General features: G+C 34.6%; 2 protein-coding genes across 6 annotated transcripts in view; one reads left to right on the top strand and one right to left on the bottom strand.

The window, feature by feature from the left end:
* USP14 (ubiquitin specific peptidase 14) overlaps nucleotides 1–13,453 on the top strand; it is a 33,171-nt gene extending 19,718 nt beyond the window's left edge. For both annotated transcript variants that reach the window (XM_081078057.1, XM_081078058.1), the window contains exons 11-16: nucleotides 2,159–2,224; nucleotides 2,369–2,461; nucleotides 3,550–3,678; nucleotides 9,186–9,246; nucleotides 9,607–9,714; nucleotides 10,382–13,453. In XM_081078057.1, the coding sequence (XP_080934183.1) occupies nucleotides 2,159–2,224; nucleotides 2,369–2,461; nucleotides 3,550–3,678; nucleotides 9,186–9,246; nucleotides 9,607–9,714; nucleotides 10,382–10,533 (609 nt within the window). In that variant the 3' untranslated portion in view covers nucleotides 10,534–13,453. The remainder of the gene's footprint in view (nucleotides 1–2,158; nucleotides 2,225–2,368; nucleotides 2,462–3,549; nucleotides 3,679–9,185; nucleotides 9,247–9,606; nucleotides 9,715–10,381) is intronic.
* Nucleotides 12,128–19,824, bottom strand: part of THOC1 (THO complex subunit 1) — a 47,308-nt gene continuing 39,611 nt past the window's right edge. For 2 of the 4 annotated variants that reach the window (XM_081078054.1, XM_081078056.1), the window contains exons 18-21: nucleotides 18,476–18,559; nucleotides 15,123–15,270; nucleotides 14,298–14,373; nucleotides 12,283–13,766 (exon numbers count right to left, since the gene is read on the bottom strand). In XM_081078054.1, the coding sequence (XP_080934180.1) occupies nucleotides 13,471–13,766; nucleotides 14,298–14,373; nucleotides 15,123–15,270; nucleotides 18,476–18,559 (604 nt within the window). In that variant the 3' untranslated portion in view covers nucleotides 12,283–13,470. Of the gene's footprint in view, nucleotides 13,767–14,297; nucleotides 14,374–15,122; nucleotides 15,271–18,475; nucleotides 18,560–19,824 lie in introns of all 4 variants that reach the window. The other 2 variants (XM_081078053.1, XM_081078055.1) reach the window with 2 other exon arrangements.

Below are 19,824 nucleotides of genomic sequence, written 5' to 3' on the forward strand. Positions count from 1 at the left end.
TTTTTGCAGTCATTTTAGTGCCACATTTTTTGCATTTTTGTGCTTTTTGATGATTTTGCTGTTTAAAATAGCCTGCAGGCGTAGTGTTGAAGAGCTGCCTAGTGTTCTGAGTGCAAGAGGCCTGTGATACACCTTAAGGAGAAAATAAATTTTCTTAGATAAGCTTCGTTTCAGGGATGAGTTTTAGTGTAGTTGCATGTGAGTTCTGTGTTAATGAATCAACAGTATATATTAAGTAAGGTATCATTATACAGATTGTATTGATTGGTTGAGTAATATGTGACAAGAGGCTTGCAGAACGCCTTTGAGGGTATTATGATGTGGGTATATTAATAAGTATGCCGTATAAACTGGGGTTGTACTGTGCAAATCAGGCCATATAGTCATTCTGCTATTGTACTAGTATTGCAGGTGAGGTCCTAGAGTTTAAATGACTTAATTGTTGTGTGGCAGAACCAGCTCTAGAACTGGCTTCTCTAATTATTTAGTTATCCCCTTTTCCCCAGTGTTATACTGAAGAATGCACTCCAATGAGCAGATTGATAAAATAGAATGCTTTTGCTTGCTAACATTAATTTGACATGGTATGGGGCATATGCACAGCTCTTGAAGGATAGGTGATGAATTAGGGCAGGGATTACAGTGGTAAGTTAATTTGTCATCTGGGAGCTCGTATCTACAGTTTGGGATATGATGGGTTAAGGGAAGGGTCAGTAAACGTAGACTTAAGAAGCAGATAGATAGTGATATTCTTCGCTGTGTGACATTGAGAGGAGAGGTGTGAAGCATAATGGCTTCTGAGAGAAGTTCATTTTAATTTTTATAAATTAAAAATAATTTGATGTAAGCAAGCATTACAAACACTAGCTAACCACCAGGAGACCTATGACATACATGTATTAATGACGTGCACGTTTCAGGGCATCAAAATGTGAAGTGTGTTAATTGGAGCGTATGGAATGGAATGGAATGTGTTGGTAGGGACTCTCCAGGATGATCTTTTCTTCATAATTTTATAAAATTCCAGGAAAACCAAACATACTTGAAATTTGTAGAGAATAATGGGTTGGTAATAATAGGTATAGTTTACCTGATGAATAACGTACTGGATACAGTTTCTTAAAAAACATGAGATTTTGTATTTTTTGCTTTCGTAATTTTTTAAATGCTTTATCATCATTTTTTCCTGATTATTCTTGAATAATTGGCTTCACCATTTCTTTACTTCATTGCTGCTGAAAAAACTTTATTAAATGTTAAAAAGCTACTCCACAGTGATTCCTTTTGTAATGAGATTAATAGTTTTTAAAAACCAAACTTTAAACTATTATTTACACAAGTGTAACATGCTTGAAATAAACATTAACAGTAAATTGTTTTAACTCTATGTGTTCTCAAAGCAGAGCACATTAGTAGTGCTAATTTTTTTTTGATATTGGGAATAGTAGGTAATGTTTATTGAACATAGACTATATGCTAGTTTTTCAAGTTTTCTACATGTACTAACAACAGAACTATAATTAATATAGGCACTTTCATCACCATTTACAAATGATGTCCAGAGGGGATAAACTATCTTGCCCAGTGTCACACAGGCCGTAAGGAATAGAAAGGCAGACGTGATCATTAAGACATATAAAACAACCAAAGGCTTTCTCACATATGTTAGATTAACAGATTTTCTTTGTTATGACTTTTATGAAATTTAACAATAATTGATTGGTTCTGGAAGGCGTTTAAATATAAAGCATAAAGAACACGGACTTCCTACATTCTCTTAATTTTTCTCTAATATGAGTATTCTAATAAACCGTAAGTAGAGGAATGCCATAAAAGGTTTTCTTATGTCATATAAAATGCAGTATAAACTTTCAGAATCTGAGTAACATTTGGGTCATAATTAAAAAACTTAAAACATTTACATGCCGATGAGTTCGCACCAGTATAAATTTTTTTATGGCTTTTAACTGAACCATATCTAAAAGTCTTCCCACGTTGTCCTCATTCAAATTATTTCTAATTGGTGTAAGTCCATTGATATCCTTACTGTACATTGTCTATTAAGTAGTACTAATTTTTAAAAGAACCAGGTGTAATTCTGTTTTGCAGAAAAAAATTATTTAAAACTAACATTTGGTTTTCTGTTACGTTTTTTTAGCGACTTCAGGAAGAAATCACCAAACAGTCTCCAACATTGCAAAGAAATGCTTTATACATCAAATCTGTAAGTTGTGCATTCCTTTTGAAATTGAATTCCGTTTTGTTAAAAGTTTTATAGTGAGTTAATGTTGCCCAGTCTTTGTTTTTATCAAACCAAGGAATTAAAAACTTCTGTGGTAAATAGGATTTCTTTCCATTTTCTCCTCAGTCCAAGATCAGCCGGCTACCTGCTTACTTGACTATTCAGATGGTTCGATTTTTTTATAAAGAGAAAGAATCTGTGAATGCTAAAGTTCTTAAGGTTAGTAATGAACTCTTTAGGTATAATAAAAAGATTAATTATTCTCAGAAGGCAGTTCCTTACTTACAGTAGCTGTCTTTATTCCTTAGGGATAAACTTTCTTTGAAATACTATAAATAGGGAATTTATTACTTAAATGGTTCTTAACCAAGAGTGCATTGGAATTGTCTGTTGTCCATTTTATTTTGAATCATACGCATGCTTGGCTTCTCCCCAACCACCAGTATCTGATTAAGTGGTCTTAACATTTTTAAAAAGAATTCCAGATAATTCTGATTGATGCCCTCCATTCCCCATTAACGCTGCCCTAGACCAGGTTCTTAGCTCCAGAGATACTGATCTTGTAGATTTGGGGTTAGAGATGGGGAGGGTACAGTAGAGTACACTGCAGTCTGTTCTAGGCGGTTCCTTTCCTCCAAGTGAAAGGAGAGAGTGTTCAATTATTGGTGCCCAAGAGTGTAGGGGCCAGCCTTAGGAGGTAGCTGTTACTGAGCTGTAGCACTGCTGCATATCCAGTCTCTGATCCTTGAAGGAGGTATATATAATTCTAGCCTCTTAAGCTGAAATTCGTAATACATTTTCAACTATACTTAGTGTTAAATGAAAAGGCTGAGTGTAGTTGAAGTATCTACTAGTGTTAACTTTATATATTAATATTAGTTATTGAACTATATCACTGTTGTTCCTGTGTAAAATTGTATTTCAAATTTCAAAAAGTCGTATGTGATTCCATTTGTAAATTGACTCCTCTGCTGGTTTTAGAGATCCATTATTTTCACAACAACTGGTCTGATATTTCTCAAATGCTTCTTTTGTCATATAAATGTTGGTAACTCCTCTGTGGTCAGTTTCATGGCTTGAAATGTTTAATGGAGAAAAATATTAAAAAATTTTTTACTTTCAAGTTAAGACCAGATTGAAAATAAGCACGATGATGTTTTCAACTGCATAGATATTTCCAAGCGATTTTTATGCATTTTATTTTCAACTTGAGTTGAATTATGAAAGCGCTACTTTAAAAGTGTGGTAGGTATTTTAAATTACCTTTATGTCTCTTACACTTTATTTTCTTTCTGGTTTGTGTGTAGGATGTTAAGTTTCCTCTTATGTTGGATGTGTATGAACTCTGTACACCTGAACTTCAAGAGAAAATGGTCTCTTTTCGATCCAAATTCAAGGATCTAGAAGATAAAAAAGTGAATCAGCAAACAAAGACAGTAGGTTCTTAGTGCTGATTTTCTAATCTTAATATTTTAATATCCAATCAGTGTTCAACAATTACTTTGTATTGTTAATCTATTAGTAAAAATGGATGACCCTGTGTTTTATTTAGCAAATATACAAATCCCACATAAATTGATACAAGCCTTTAAAGTTTTAGGTATATTTTCGCATAAGAAAAAGAACTATAGTTATGATAAATGGGTCCTTTATAGTAGAATAAACATAATATTTTCTTTCCCCCTATAAAGTCTTGCCTAGTATTTTTAGCATATTTTATTATTTTCCTTGTAAGGCATGGAGTTATATCCATTTTTAGATAGACTTGGTTGTACAACATATTGATTCAGTTATTCTCACTGTGACAATTTGAGTCGTATCTTTTAATAAATGCTGCTAGAATTCCTGTAGCTGCTAAAATTATAACCTTAGCAAATTTATGTTTAACACATTGTATTGTCTTGGGTTCAGATAAAGTGCAGCTGAATTATTCTATGTTGGATTTTTTTCTTCAAAATGAAAATGGTATTTGCTGGTAATTAGAAAGATTTCCATTGTGATATTATAATGTATCAAATTTTAAAATAGGTTACTGTGTGTGTGTGTGTGTGTGTGTGTGTGTGTGTGTCTGAGAGAGAGAGAGAGAGAGAGAGAGAGAGAGAGAGAGAGAGAAGCAATTTTTAAAAAATGAAACTTTGTTTTGAGAAAGTTGTAGAATCACATGCAGTTTTAAGAAATAATACAAAGATACCTGGAGCATCTTTGACACAGTTGCCCCAGTGGTTACATCTTGCAAAACTATAATACAATATCACAACCAGGATATTGACATTGATACAATCCAGATACAGTACATTTCCGTCACTACAAAGATCCCTCATAGGAGTATTGCCCCGTTGTAGCCAAACCCACTTTCCTTTTACCCTTACCCTCTCCTTGATTCCTCACAACCACTGTTCTCCATTTCTGTAATTTTGTCATTTCAGGGAAGGAATAAATGGAATCATACATTATGTAACCTTTTGGGATCGACGTTTCGCACTCAGCATAATTCTCTGGAAATTAATTCTCTGGAGATTGTTTCATATAGCAGTAGTTTTTTTTATTTTTTTATTGCTGAATAGTATTCCATATGGATAAGGATATACCACAGTTTGCTTAGCCATTCACCCATTGAAAGACAGATGGTTTCCAGTTTTGTCTATTAGGATTAAAGCTGCTGTAAGCATTCATTTAACCAGTTTTAGTGTAACCTTAAATACTCATTTCTCTGGAATAAATACGCAGGAGTGTAATTGCTAGATTGCATGAGTTGTATACTTAGTTTTTAAAGAAACTGTCAAGTGTTTTCCATGGTGGCCGTACCATTTTAGGTTCTCATCAGCAATATATGACTAATCCACTCTGCATTTTTGCCAGAATTTTGTGGTGTCACTTCTTTATTTTAGCCATTTGATAGGTTTGCAGTGATACCTCATTATGGTTTTAATTTGCATTTCCTTAAGTTGAACATGTCTTCATGTGTTTATTTGGCATTTGTATATCCTCTTTGGTGAAATATCTCTTCATGCCTTCTACCCATTTTGTGATTGTGCTGTTTTGTTACTCTTGAATTTTGAAAATTCTTTATAGTCTAGATATTAGTCCTTTGTTGGATACATAAGCTGCCAAGTATTTTCTCCCAGCCTGTAGCTTTGTCTTTTTATCCTCTTAACGGTATTTTGCAAAGGGAAAGCTTTTAATTTTGATGTAATTCAGTCTTTTGTTTTGCTTAATGTTGCATTTGGTGTCATATCTAAGAAACCATTGCCTAGTCAAAAGGCCTTGAAGATTTATGCCTATGTTTTCTTCTAAGAATTTCATAGTTTTGGTTCCTCCATGCTTGATTTATTCAGGGTTAATTTTTGTATATTGGATCAGATACAGGTCCAAATTCATTCTATTACATAGGAATGTCCAGTTGTCCCAGCACCATTTGTTGAAAATATTATTCTTTGCTCATTGAATGCTTTTGGCACCCTTGTAGAGAATCAGTTGACCATAGGTGTATGTTTCTGGACTCTCAGTTTTATTCCACTGGTTTATATGTCTGTCCTTATGCCGGTACCACAGTCTTGATTAGTGTAGTTTTGTAGTAACGAGTGTAGCAAAGTATGAGCCTTCCAACTTCTTGTTCTTCTTTTGGCTCTTCTGAGTCCCTTGTATTTCCATATTTATTTTAGGATCACTTTGTCTATTTCTTCAAAAAAAAGCAAGTGGAATTTTGATAGGGATTGCATCAAATCTGTAGATCAATTTGGGGAGTATTGCTATTTTAATAGTATTAAGTCTTACAATTCATGAACTTGATGGGTGTTTCTCTTTATAGGTCTTTAATTTTTTCAACAATGTTTTATATTTTTTAGTGTAAAAATCTTGCACTACTTTGGTTAAATTCCTAAGTATCTTATTCTTTTTGATGTTTTTGTAAATGGCATTGCTTTCTTAATTTCATTTTTGGACTATTTATTGACTTTGGTATTGATCTTGTCTTTTACTTTGTTGAACTGGTTTATTAGCTGTTTCTTTTTCCTCTTTGAAAGAGATTGTGTAGAATAATTGGTGTTAATTTTCTTCAAATGTTTGGTAGTATTGTCTGGTACAACAATCTGAGCCTGGAGATTTCTTTTTCAGGAGAGTTAAATTACAAATTCAACTTTTATACTGGGGGGTGCCAAAAAATGCACATTTTAAGAGATGTTATCCATGTATTACTTTTAGAAGTTGAATTAATTATGGTAGCAATGTGTGTAGTATGACTTTTGCTTAAAAGATGGCATTAATCAAAGGAATGCTAGCGTCATTCATTGTATTACAATTTTCATAGTTTTTCCTTTCTTAAAATGCGTAGACATTTTTTTTTGGCTCTGTAGTTATGAGCTGTTCAAATGATTTGTTTCACTGGGTTTGTTTTGGTAGTTTGTGTTTACATGGAATTGCTCCATTTCATCTAGCTAATCAGTTTTATGTGTAGAATTGCCCCTAGTATTTATTTTATTATTCTTTTGCTGTCTGCAGGGTATGTAGTGATACCTGTCCCCTGTTCATTCCTGATATGGGTAATTTGTGTCTTTTTACCTCATTTGTCAGTCTTGGTAGAGGATTGTCAACTTTATTGATCTTTCAGAGAACTGGCTCTTTGTTTCATTGATTTTCTCTGTTATTTTTCTGTATCTAATTTTATTGATTTCTACTGTTACTTTCTTCTACTTGCTTTGGGGTTATTGTGCTCTTCCAGGTTTTTAAGGTGTGGGAGCTTAGGTTTTTCAGACTTTTCTCTATTTCCTAATGTATGCGTTTAGCAGTTCTTTTACTGTGTCCTACAAATTTTATTATACAGTGGTACCTCGGTTTTCTAACGTAATCCATTCCGGAAGACCGTTAGAGTTCTGAAACGTTCAAAAACTGAGGCGTGGTTTCCCCATAGAAAGTAATGCAAATGGATTACTCCATTACAGACCTTTAAAATCAACCCCTAAAAATGCAAATTTAGCATGAATTTTACTATTTAATGATACCATAGATCCATAAAATTTACGGCGTTCATAAACTGAAATGTTCGTCAACGGAGATGTTCAAAAACCGAGGTACACTGTATTGTGTTTTCACTTTCATTCTGTTCCTTGTATTATTATTATTATTATTATTATTAATTTCCCTCGAGACTTCTCTTTGACCTTGAATTATTTGTTAATTTTATATATATAAATTTATATATATATATATATATACATATATATATATATATATATATATATATATATATATATAATTTTATTTATATCTTTAGTTTCCAAGTGTTTGGAAATTTTTGTTGTCAGTTGATTCTAGTGTGACTCCATTGTAGTGAAAGAACATACTTGTGTTATTTAAATGCCTTTAACTTTGTTGAAATTTACTTTATAGCTCAGGATGTGATCTATCTTGGAATATGTTCTGTGGGCACTTGAAAAGAATGTGTGTTCTATTGTTGATTGTTCTGTAGACATTGATTAGATATGGTTGGTTTGAGATGTTGCATTTTTCTATAACCTTGCTGTTTTTCTGTCTAGTTCTATTAGTTGTTGAGAGAGGATTTGTGAAGTCTTCATCTAATGTTATGGACTTGTATGTTTCTCATTCAGTTCTGTCAGTTTTCGCTTTGCATGTTTTATAGCTCTTTCATTTGGTGCATACACATTTAGGATTGCTTTGTGTTGGTGGAATGACCCTTTTATTATACAACATTCCTTTCTGTCCCTGGTAATTTTCTTTGCTCTGAAGTCTACTTTATCTTATATTAATTTGCCACTGCTGCTTTCTTTTTGTTAATGTTTGCATGATATATCTTTGTCCATCCTTCTACATTAAATTTTCACAGACTGTTATATTTGGAGTGAGTTTCTTACAGACAGCATATAGTTGGGTCATATTCTTTAATCAGTTAACCTCTTTTTATTGATATATTTAGACCATTTACACTTAATGTAATTACTGATATGTTAGTGTTTAAATCTGTATTTTTTTCTGTATTTTCATTTCTTACTTTTGCCTTCTTGTACATTACTTGAACATTTTTTAGAATTCTAGTTTGATTTATCTATAATGTATTTGAATGTATTTCTTTGTATAGCTTATTTGTAGTTGCTATAGATATTACATTATATACAATGTGGGGGCTTGGGTTGCCGACCACCCATGTAGTCAAAAATCTTCCTATTATTTAAGTTCGTCTTCTGCATTCTTAAAATGTGTATACATTTTTTGGACACTCTTTGTAGATTACTATTGCAATAATTCAACGTCTCTTTTTTGAGGCAGCTTTTTTTTTTTCCAACAAAAAACAAATTTTATATGTGGTTTGATAATATTTGGTAAAATTATAGAATTGGGTTTTCCATTTCTACCCTAGAGCACTGTTTATATGTACTACTATATGCTCTAGCCTTAGTGGTTTAATGTTGGTTCTGTAATCAGAGGATCTGTTACTATACATACAAGATTGTATATTGTTAAAGTGTAGGACTTTTGGGTTTCCAGTTTTGTGTTAATTCTACTTATATCATTTTACTAATTTGTAAGACAGACCATATTTTGTCTTTGCCTCGTTGCTTTGCACTTGTAAACAGTAAATATTGATTGAAATGAATGCAGGTATTCCCTGATTTCCGAAAGTTTGCGTATATCACTTTGATTTTACGAAAGACATACCTGTCTTTGCTAACCAAAAGAAATCCAAGGATTTTCACTTTTATAAGAAAAGCCATTACTGTACTACTGTAGGTCTTTCACTTACAGTAAAAGTGAAGTAGTATAATGTGAACTTTCAGAAAGCAGGAGATACTCTTCGTTTCATGCCATTTTGGTTTATGAAAGTTTTCACAGGAATGCTGTACTTTTCACATAGTGGGGAAGCCTGTACTCTTTGAGAATGCAAATTTTATTTCCAATATCATGGTTTAAAATTAAACATATTTTTCCTTAGACTGACAAAAAGAGTAGTCCCCAGAAAGAAGTTAAGTACGAGCCATTTTCTTTTGCTGATGGTAAGTAAAATCTTCATTTCAATTGAGGTATTGTGTGTATGCGTGCGTGTGTGTTCCTTTTTAAAGTAAAATTACTGTCTTGCCATGTTTTTTTAGATATAATGCTTTTTTTAAAAGTTGGGTTTCTTTAAGTATTATTTATGTTAATATGACATACAGTGAAAGTCACTCTTTGAAGCTTATATAGTTCTATGAATGATACACTTCTTAAAAAGTCTGAACAGTAGTATCTTACTGGATTCTAATATTAGAATAGTCTTCTCTAGGCTAAACTTTAGAGTTGTTCTTGCTTGTTACTTAGCTTAAGAAAGCACATGTCTGTTCATTGCTTAATATTAGTGGATTTATATCTTTCTTTAGACATTGGCTCCAATAATTGTGGATACTATGATTTACAAGCAGTGCTAACACATCAGGGAAGGTCTAGCTCATCAGGACATTATGTATCATGGGTGAAAAGAAAACAAGGTAAATATTCTACTCTTTTCAATTGTTACATATTATTTTAGCAGTTTGCTTAGTATAAATTTTATAGCACAGTGGTTCTTAAACTTTTTTGTCTCAGAACCCCAATACATTCTTAATTATTGAGGACTTTTCCAAAGAGCTTTTGCTTACGAGGATTATATCTCTTATTTACTGTAATAGAAATTAAAACAGAAGTAAATTCATTTAAAACTGACAGTAATAAACCCATTGTATATTAAAATAAATAACATTGAAAAAATATAGTATTTCCCCCCAAAAAAAATTTAGCAAGAAATGGTATTGGTTTACATCTTTTTAAGTCTTTTTTGTCTGGCTTAATGGGAGACAGCTAGATTCTCGTAATAGTTTCTGCATTCCATCTGTTACTTTATCCACATTGTGTAGCCTATGGAAAATTCCAGAGCACACTTGAGAGAATGAAGGGGAAAAGGCAATTAATCCTTTAGTAGTGTTATGAAAAATAGTCATAACTTTCACGGAACTCCTGAAAGGAGTCTTGAACCTGAGTAGTTCCTGGACCATACTTTGAGAACTGTTGATATGGTAGATAGAATACTGCTGTGCATAACATTACGTGGTACCTTTTTGAAATGGAACTCTGAAAAATTGTGTGATATTAACTTTATTTTCCACTCTTGTTCTTTAGATGAATGGATTAAGTTTGATGATGATAAGGTCAGCATTGTGACACCAGAGGACATCTTGCGGCTTTCTGGTGGTGGAGACTGGCATATAGCTTACGTTTTACTCTATGGGCCTCGCAGAGTTGAAATAATGGAAGAGGAAAGTGAACAGTAATCTTCATTTTAGCTATTTATGCTTAGGTGTGGAATAAATGTTATTTGTTGATCATTTCTATAATCCAGAGCTTTAGAGGAAGATACGTAAGTGGTTTCCTTTCCCCTCATGTGGAACGAAAGAGGGCAGAAGCAGACCACTCCATGTGTCAGCCTAAAAAATTATAGAAAAGAGAAAAATGGCCTTTGGACTGTGCTGCCCTGTATTAAAGGTGGCAGAAAGACATTTTAAAAAGCTAATTCCCTGCATTAATTTTTTAAAAATTTCTGAGTTGAAATGCCTTTCAACTATTACCTTCTATGATGGTTTTTTCCCTGCCCTTTTCAGCCCACGATTCAGCAATGTGATGTTTATTGCACACCTGTTACTGTTATTTGTTGTTGTTGCATGGTTCACACCACAGGTGATTCAGTAGCTGTCCATCCTTTGCCTTACCTAACAGATTTTCCCAGGAAGATGGAAAGGAAGTAAGTGTTGCTCTCATTGTGCTCTCAGTGCTGCTGTCCACATCCCATGGCAACATGGGGACAATCAAGTATTTGTCCAGCCTGATAGTTGCTGGCTTTTCATGACTTTTAAATAAATTGTGATCAATAGTAAATTTGATTATACATTTATTACTGTCTCTGATGTACTATGGTTTGTACATTTAACTTTGCATTGGTTTTGTAGTAATCAACCTTAAAAAATGTTGACAAGCTCTGGTTGCTTATTTTTAGAAAAATGAGGATATTTAATAAAAAAAAAAGGGAATTAACAGTTTTTGACCTCAAGTCTTTTGTCTCTAGAATGTTGGAGCTTGGCTGAAGTTCAGATATGTTTAGTCCTATAGTTTTTGCAGATGGTTCATTTTAATCTGTTAAACATCCATTTAAAAATGTTACCTTCTGTGTGTGCTAGCATTATATTCTGTTTAAAAAGAAATACAAAGTTCTGAATGTAATGGAGTTCTCTGGATGCTGAATGCAACGATGTTATCAGTAAGAACTGTTCCTTAGCTGTTAGTGTTTCTTTTTATACTTCTGTTCAATTCCCAAAATCTTAATGTCTATCTCAAACTTTAGTATCAATGATTTTTAAAGTGATAGAAATACCAACAGTATGAGGTATTTCAATGATAGATTTCTTTAATATTCTAATTAGTTCCTCATCTTTGTTTCAGGAGCCTTGATTGATTGTTAGAGAAACGATAGAATATTACCTAATTGTCTGATTTTGAGTTAGATATTTATAACAAAGTTTTGGGGATTATCATGAAATCTCATCCTTACTTATGCAGTTTTAATGCTCTGCAGAACACAGCACTCAAAACTAGCAGATTCATAAGAGAATAATGGCCATTTTCCACACAGTTTGAACAGTGTGGTATAATCTGAGAACACTACAGGATGTAAAATAAGCATTTCAGGGAAACTTATTTGTAAATAGCTTCTTCAGAGAAACTTAATTATTGGCAATCAGTACTCAGTTTGCTTTGGGAGAGGGTGTAGAAGAAAATGGGGGAAGGATGACCATAAGACTTGTAATGTTTCTTTTATATTGGTATGATGCTTGTTAAGTTTGCAAGGGTTTTTTTTTTTTATCACTCTTATTTGGTCTGAAGAATTTTGAAGACATAAATTTAGCAATTAAAATTTATAGATTTTCTGATTTGCAGGATGCTTTAACTACTAGATCAGGTGAAGTAGTTTAGAACAGAGTAGGCTGTGTATGAAATTAGAGTTTTAATATTCTAATTAACTCGTCATTATAAAAAACATCATTTTATTTGATCAAAAAAAGCATTATTCCAAAGATTTTTTAAGTATAAGAAATTGGACTTAGACCAGTCTTATTTTAAACTAATAAGGCTACTTTAGAATTCAGCCTTGCATATGAGGTCTCTGAGAGCAGGTGAGAAAATGTCTTGACTCACGAGTGTGCCTTATGTGCTGTGCCACTAGCACTGAGGCCCTTTTGATATCAGAGCTGTGCTGTCCACTGTATAGCTAGTGACGTTAAGCCAGGCAAGAACATTTCTAGTGTAAGATGCATTTAGTAGCTGCTCTTCAGAATTCAAAATAAACACTTACTTACTCTTAGACCTCTAAAAGGTAATGCTTATGTGCGAACAGGAGAACGTAGGTAGTACTGTCTCCAGCCATTACGACATAGTGCTCTTTTGCTGTTTGTAGGGTGCTTTCACAGACATTTCATTCGAACTTCACAACAATCCTGGAAGTATGCATCCCTATTTTAAAGACTTAAGAGGTTAATTTTTGTAAAGCTAAAAGAACTAGGTTTTAGATGACCCCATTTCTTTTAAAGTTGGGGGTTGGCAAACATTTTCTATAGTGGGCCAGATAGTGAACCTTTTCATATGTGCAGCCCGTAACATCTTTGTTGCAACCATTTAACTTTGCCGTTGGAGTGTGAAAGAAGCCATAGATAATACTTAAATTAATATGGCTGTGTGCCAGTAAATTTTACTATAAAACCAGGTTGTGAACAGACCACTGTTTGCCGATCCAATTAAAACATAAATGAGACTAGAGCAGGCATATGGTTTCAGAAAATGATATTCTGGGGTTTTCAGAATAGCAAGTTAAACTTTGGAACCACTAACGGCATGCAGGAAACTAATTTGGCATAGTGTATTTTATAGGAAACACCAGGTCCATAAATACTGCTTATTGACTTCATTACACATTTCATTTATAACAAAAATATATGATCTTGAGGTCACTTTATTTTGGCCATTTTCCCAACCTGCTTCCTCCTTTTCCCCAACCCTGAGGTCAGTTATCAAAAGCCAATATGTGTTCTGTTGTTCTTGGAGCACCAGCCAACTGTACAACTGTTATAAAAATGTTTATTGTTTACCAAAACCAGTGGACCTCTTATCAAATGCTGCTTGGTAACAAAATCTTATCACAGTTTTAATAAAAAAAAAATAAGCTAACTATTCGTCTCATTGTCATTAGTTAGACTTTCTGCAAGGTCACTTAATCCAGACTTAATCAGTGCATTAATCAGATTCTCGGGCGTTGCATGTACTCCTTCTTGATCTTGCCAGGCAACTAGTAGCTGCTTAGCTCTCATCTTCATGTCTTCACTGTCACACTCAATCTGTCTAATTTCTGAGTCTTTCATTTCCAGGTAGGGAGCCAGAATCTTCCATTGTTCACCCAGTTTGTGGGCAAAGACCTCTATCTGTTCCCCTGTTACAGGTTTGTCTCGCCGCACATCAGGACCTATAAAACACAGGGAATGTAAATTATGTACAAAATACAAGGACGTATGCAATTTAGAGTATAAAACAGAACTGGGAAGATGCCACTGAGATATTAATCACCTTTAATTAGGTTTATTTTAAAAGGAAAACAATTCCTTTTTTTAATTTTCCATGGGTTGAATACTGTTCTTAATGATCATGATCAGTAGGAAATCAATCAAAGCTAAAGTTTGTTGCCTCTATTATAATCGTGAAAGTTTCTCCTGAAACCAGCTGCCCCTTCTAATCCCCCAACCCCAAGAATTAACAGAGGTAGGAATGAGTCACCTTTAAATAGAAGTACCTTCCTTCTCATTACTTCCAAATTTTATTGTATAAAATATATTTTAAAAGTTATTATCAAGCAGTGTTTTAAAATTCCTCACTATAGAAACAGATGAGATAACATGGTAAAAGTTGAGAAGTAGATCAAATTAAATAACGTACCTCTCAACAAAGAACCCCAATCTTTTCCAATTTTGTAAAATAGCCAAGAAAATTCAATTCTTACTTTCATTTTCCTTCAGTAAAGCATCATTATCTTCCTCATCTTCATCCTCACCTGTTTTTATTTCTTCAGAAGGAGGCTAAAATGAGTAAGAAGAACGTTTACAAGAATGCCAACTTCTAAAATAAGATAACTGAGGATCCGTTTTGTTTAAATAAGAGTGGTTGTGACAGTCTAAGTACAGGGCCGAAACTTTACTCCTGAGAGTAAATGTGAATGTCAGGTTAAGTGTCACAAATGGGTGACAGGGCTGACCTGGAGAAGGAGAGGACAAAAAGACCTGAAAGTGGGAAAGTCTCCCCTTGTCCCCCAACGTGGGAAGAAAGGAGCAAGTATGGTAAAATGACTTTCAAATACCTAGTATATAGTAACAGTGGTCTAGAAAAGACTGGGGGAGCAACTGTCCTTAAAAATTCTTGAGTAACTTTATTTGGTTTCATGCACACAGTACCACTGTCGTAATACAATGAGATAATGGTAGTGAAAGAGAGCAGAGTAGATTGGCCAGGTTACCTCTTCCACCCTGTCTCTGATAAAAGACAGTTTAATGCACTGATTGACAAACAGGAGAAACGATAATAGTTTACTTCAAAGTACTGCAGACTTAATTAAATTACATGCTGTATAAAAATTATTAAAGTTACTTTATTAGTTTATGTACTTCCTATAAAATGTATACTGAAATGCATTTTTTCATCATTCTAAAACATGGGAGTATATGGATAATTTTTTTTCACGATTAAACTCTAAATTCAGCTCTTTGCTCAAATAGCAGTTTTAAAGAATATACCATCAACTAAAGGATGTGAAAAAAATTATAATACTTACTGGTAATTCCTTGGCTAGCTTTATTACCATGTTTTCAAGATATTCTGGCAAACTTTTAAACTGCTGGTTTGTTGGCTGGAAGAAATGAGGGCTTCTCCGTGCTAATAATCTCAGGGCTCTCCAACCATAATTTGAATTGTTCACAGCCCTATAAAAAGAGATGTCAGTCTTATAATTTCTATATTCCCTTCTACTTAATCTAATTCACCATGTGAAATTCTGTAAGGTAAGGAGCTGAAGGCACCATTCTTTTCATTCTGACCATAGTCCTACAGAACCTCTCACTATGCAGTTCACTTAATAATAGAAACCAACAGAGTCTGAAGAGGCAGGTTCATTTGTAGCAGGCACATTTTAAAACTTCATATGCAAAGTCAGTATGTGTCCAGTACTGGCTAGATGCTGTATGCGCAGGACAGGAATCAGCTGCCTAGTTATTTAAAAGAAAAATTCCTAATAGGTTCATTATGTTCAGTGAGTTGATATCCATATGGCTGTCAACTACAGGTGTGAGTTCCAGTATATTTTATAAATTGAACACTGAGGTTTCATTGTTGAATGAACATTTAGTTTTTCTATCTGTGTACCAGCTAAACTTCAATTTGCTTAGTACCAACCTCCATGAATAAAAATGGCTCCAATATTAAAAGGGAAACATCCAGTAGCCAACACAGTAAGTAATGATGCCAAGAACAGAATCCATGAACTGTTCCCTAATGAAACAAAGCGATAATAGGTGGTACAAAGTAAGGTGCGAAATGGACACGTCAGGAAAATTCTAAACATAATGTTTCTGGAAGAGGCAAGCTGCAGAAAAATCCAGAGTACAATTTTTTTCCATTTGAGTTTTTGCAAGTCATTTGGAAGTTCCCCTCCAACACCCAAGTTATTAGAGTAGCAACCTGGTTTATTTAGTCATCTCTTAGAAATGAGCCTCATTACCTCTGAGACATGCTGGCACCCGCAAAACTATCCCTAGACAGTGGGGACCAAGTTAACACCGTGCTACGAGGCTTTGCCTGTACAGTTAGTTAAGAGCCTTTCTCTCTGACACATGTCTGTTTAAAACAATTGAATTTTTTAAGCATTTACAAAATTCTGTTAATTATACATACAAACTTTCTTATTCTCCAGAGACCCATACTATCTAAGTTTTTAAACCAATCTTAGAGAACTATCACTTTAAATAAAAACCTAACTAGCCTCACCTAACAATAATAAGTCAATATTCATTTAGCAAGTCCTTGTTGAGCTGGGCACTCAGGAGCTGTGGAGAGTGTAAATGTACCCTGAATAGCTGAGGCACCACAACACTGCAACTTAGGGTAGGGTCCCTGAGGCCAGAGGGATTTTCCTGGTTCTGCCATTTACTAGCTGAGAATTTCAATAAATTATTTACCCTCTGCCTTAATTTCCTTAAAACTGAGAAAAGAACAGTTTCTACCTTATAGGTATATAAGGTAAGTGCTTAGGAAGTACCTGACACATAGTAAATGTGGAATATGTTGCGAAGCATCATTACTGACAAACACACAAGGAAAAGATGATTTCAGGCATTGTTAAGGATGAGAAAAACACGAGAAATGAGAATGTCAGATGTGTGCTATGAAATAAATATAACAGGACTGCATTACACGGGGAAGGGGAGGAGCTTCTTGGTCAGGGAAAACTGCTCTCAACATCTGAGATGAGAGCTGAAGTGACAGCAATCCCATGAGGGAAGGTTCAAGCAAAAGGAATAGTAAGTGTACAGGTTCTGAGGTGGAAAGACGTTTGAGTTGAACAGGGCTGGTTAGAGCAGGGAGAAAATAAGCAAAGAGATGTGGGTGGAGAGGTAGATGCCAATCAGATCAAGGAGGTAAATCCTTCAGACCCCAGTGGGGAGGCTGCATTTCATCTTAATTTTAATAGTCACTGGAGATTTTGAAGTAGGAGATCTGACTTGTGAATTTACAGATCAATGGTTGATGGCATGGAGAACTGACCAGAGTCACTAGTTAAGAGGTTACAGTAATTTTAACTTAAAACTGGTTACAGCACTCTTTCACACTGAGTGCTAATTACATGTCATGCATGGTTCAAAGTGAATTTTATTTAATCCTCAGAATCACCCTGTGAAACGGTACTACAGTGGTACCTCGGTTTTCAAACATAATCTGTTCCGGAAGTTCGTTCGAATTCTGAAACATTTGAAAACCGAGGCATGGTTTCCCCATAGAAAGTAATGCAAAATGGATTAATCCGTTCCAGACCTTTAAAACCAACCCCTAAAACTGCAAATTTAGCATGAATTTTACTATCTAATGATCCATAAAATTCATATCTAATGATCCATAAAATTCACAGCGTTCGTAAATCAAAATGTTCGTCAACGGAGACGTTCGGAAACCGAGGTACTACTGTATTCCTATTTAGTAGACGACGAAACTAGCAGAGGGATTAAATCAACCCCAGTAGTCTAACCAGTAAGTGGCAGAGTGCTGGGACTGGACCCTAGGCAGGCTGACACAGGGCCCTTGCCCTTAAATCACAACATTGTAATGCCTGTTTCAAAACCATAACGCTGTGTGGTGTCACCTAGAAGATTTAGATGAAGAAGCTGAGACCGAGTTCTGAAGTCACTCCCAAACTGCAGAGGATTGGTGAGCCAGCAATGGAGACTGAAGCAGCAAGACGAGGAGAAACAGTAGGAGTGTAGTTTGATGGATGTCAAGAGAAGAAAACATTATCTAAGGAGGGAGAGATCAACTGGGGAATGATACTGAGAAATCAAAAAAAGAAGACGTGACCTTGGTAAGAGCTTTTTGACAGGGAAGGACAGCCTAGCAGGAATGGGCTGATGAGAGATGGGGAAGTGAGGAAATAAAGGCAGCAATTATCAATAACTGCTGGGAGATACAGGCATACTCGAAGATACTGTGGGTTTAGTTCCACACCACTGGAATAAAGTTATAGCAAAAAAAAGTGCTGTAATTTTATTTTTGCCGGAGGGTTTTGCCTTCAATATGTAAAACACGTGACATCTGTGGAGCATAATACAGTGAAGCACAAGAAAACGAGGCATGCCTGTATTGTGATTTGAAGGGGAACAGATAAAGAGGTGATAGTTGGAAGGAGATGTAAGCTCAAGGGGGGGCTTCTTATTTCTTAAACATGGATAATTTTAAGTTGTGCTTGCTAGTCAATGGGAACGGGCATCGAAATCAGGATATGTAATGTGAACTTGGTACATGAACACACCTAAGAGGAAAATTACTACTCTATCAACTGTCTCCCTTAATAAGCATTCTAATATACATACAATTCCTAAGAAAAATATTGGAGAAAGTTAGCTTGTGAGAAACATTACTTACTTATATTCAGTTTCAACCATGTTTTCAGGGTCCGCCTGTTCAATGGCTTCTTCAAAGAATTCCTCCAAAGTCGGCATGTATTCCCTGGGTGTTAAAAATAACTAGTGAGGATCATGTGAGTTCTTAAAAATATTTGTAAAATGGTGGCAAAGATTCTGATGTTACCCATACTTGAGTTACCGTTAGATTACTTAGGAACTCAGATTGTTAAGGAGGTAAATGACTCTAAACTTCTCAAAGGGGACTAAGGGGGTAGTGTGGTACTATACCATATTATCTACCATACACTGTGTAACGTGACACTGTGACTACACTAATGTATGACAATGTTACTGCTCACAGAGGACAGTCGGGGGGTTACTACCATGTTGCCCCGAAAATAAGACCTAGCTGGATTATCAGCTCTAATGAGTCTTTTGGAGCAAAAATTAGTATAAGACCCGGTCTTATTTTAATATAATACAACACCAGGTCTTATATAATAATAACGTATAATACTGTGTCTTATATTAATTTTTGCTCCAAAAGACAAATTAGAGCTGATGGTCTGGCTAGGTTTTATTTTTGGGGAAACAGGGTAGCATTTGAATTTCACCAGCAAACAGGAAAGTTTCATGTCTCCATTCATGGGTACTTTTTACTTTAAACCAGAATTAAACCAAAACTAATAACCAGACATACTAAGATTCTAAGAGTTTAACTTGAGCTGATTTTAGATTATTATGGTAACATGGTTGGTTTTTAAGTGCATCTTCTTGAATGTTTTTAGCAATAGAATTTTGATAAATAGTATCCAAAGATCTGATGAGAAGATGTCTTTGACTAAAATGAGAAAAATGGCTCTCTAAAGAAAAACCAAGTATCAAATCTTACGACTTTCATTACAATGACATGCTAATTGGTGAACATTACAGACCTGTAAGGTTTATGAGTTTACCACCCTCTTTTCTCCTATATGTCACACTAGACAAAGCGGCTCCCACTAACATCCCAACCACTGATTCATAAATGTTTGGAACAATTTGCTAGTTTTAAAATGACTGTATTGCAAGCAATCAGGAGCAATGTAATAAACTTTCCAGGCCTTTGCCTTACCTGCTTCAGACCTACAAACACTACAAGTACAGCTGAGAGTACCCCCCACCACCCCAAATCTCATTCTCTTCTCCCCACAGAGGTAGCCACTCTTCAGAATTTTGGATTTATCATTCATGTGATTTTTTTAAAAATTGAATTTGTTTCGAATCTTTTCTAATTTTTAAAATAGAATTCTGCTTGTACCCTTCCACAACCCTGATTTACTTGTTTCTTGAATTTTCTATATTTACTTTTTTCCTTAATACATTTGA

Source organism: Rhinolophus hipposideros (assembly GCF_964194185.1).
Source record: "Rhinolophus hipposideros genome assembly, chromosome: 17".
Lineage (NCBI taxonomy): Eukaryota > Metazoa > Chordata > Mammalia > Chiroptera > Rhinolophidae > Rhinolophus > Rhinolophus hipposideros.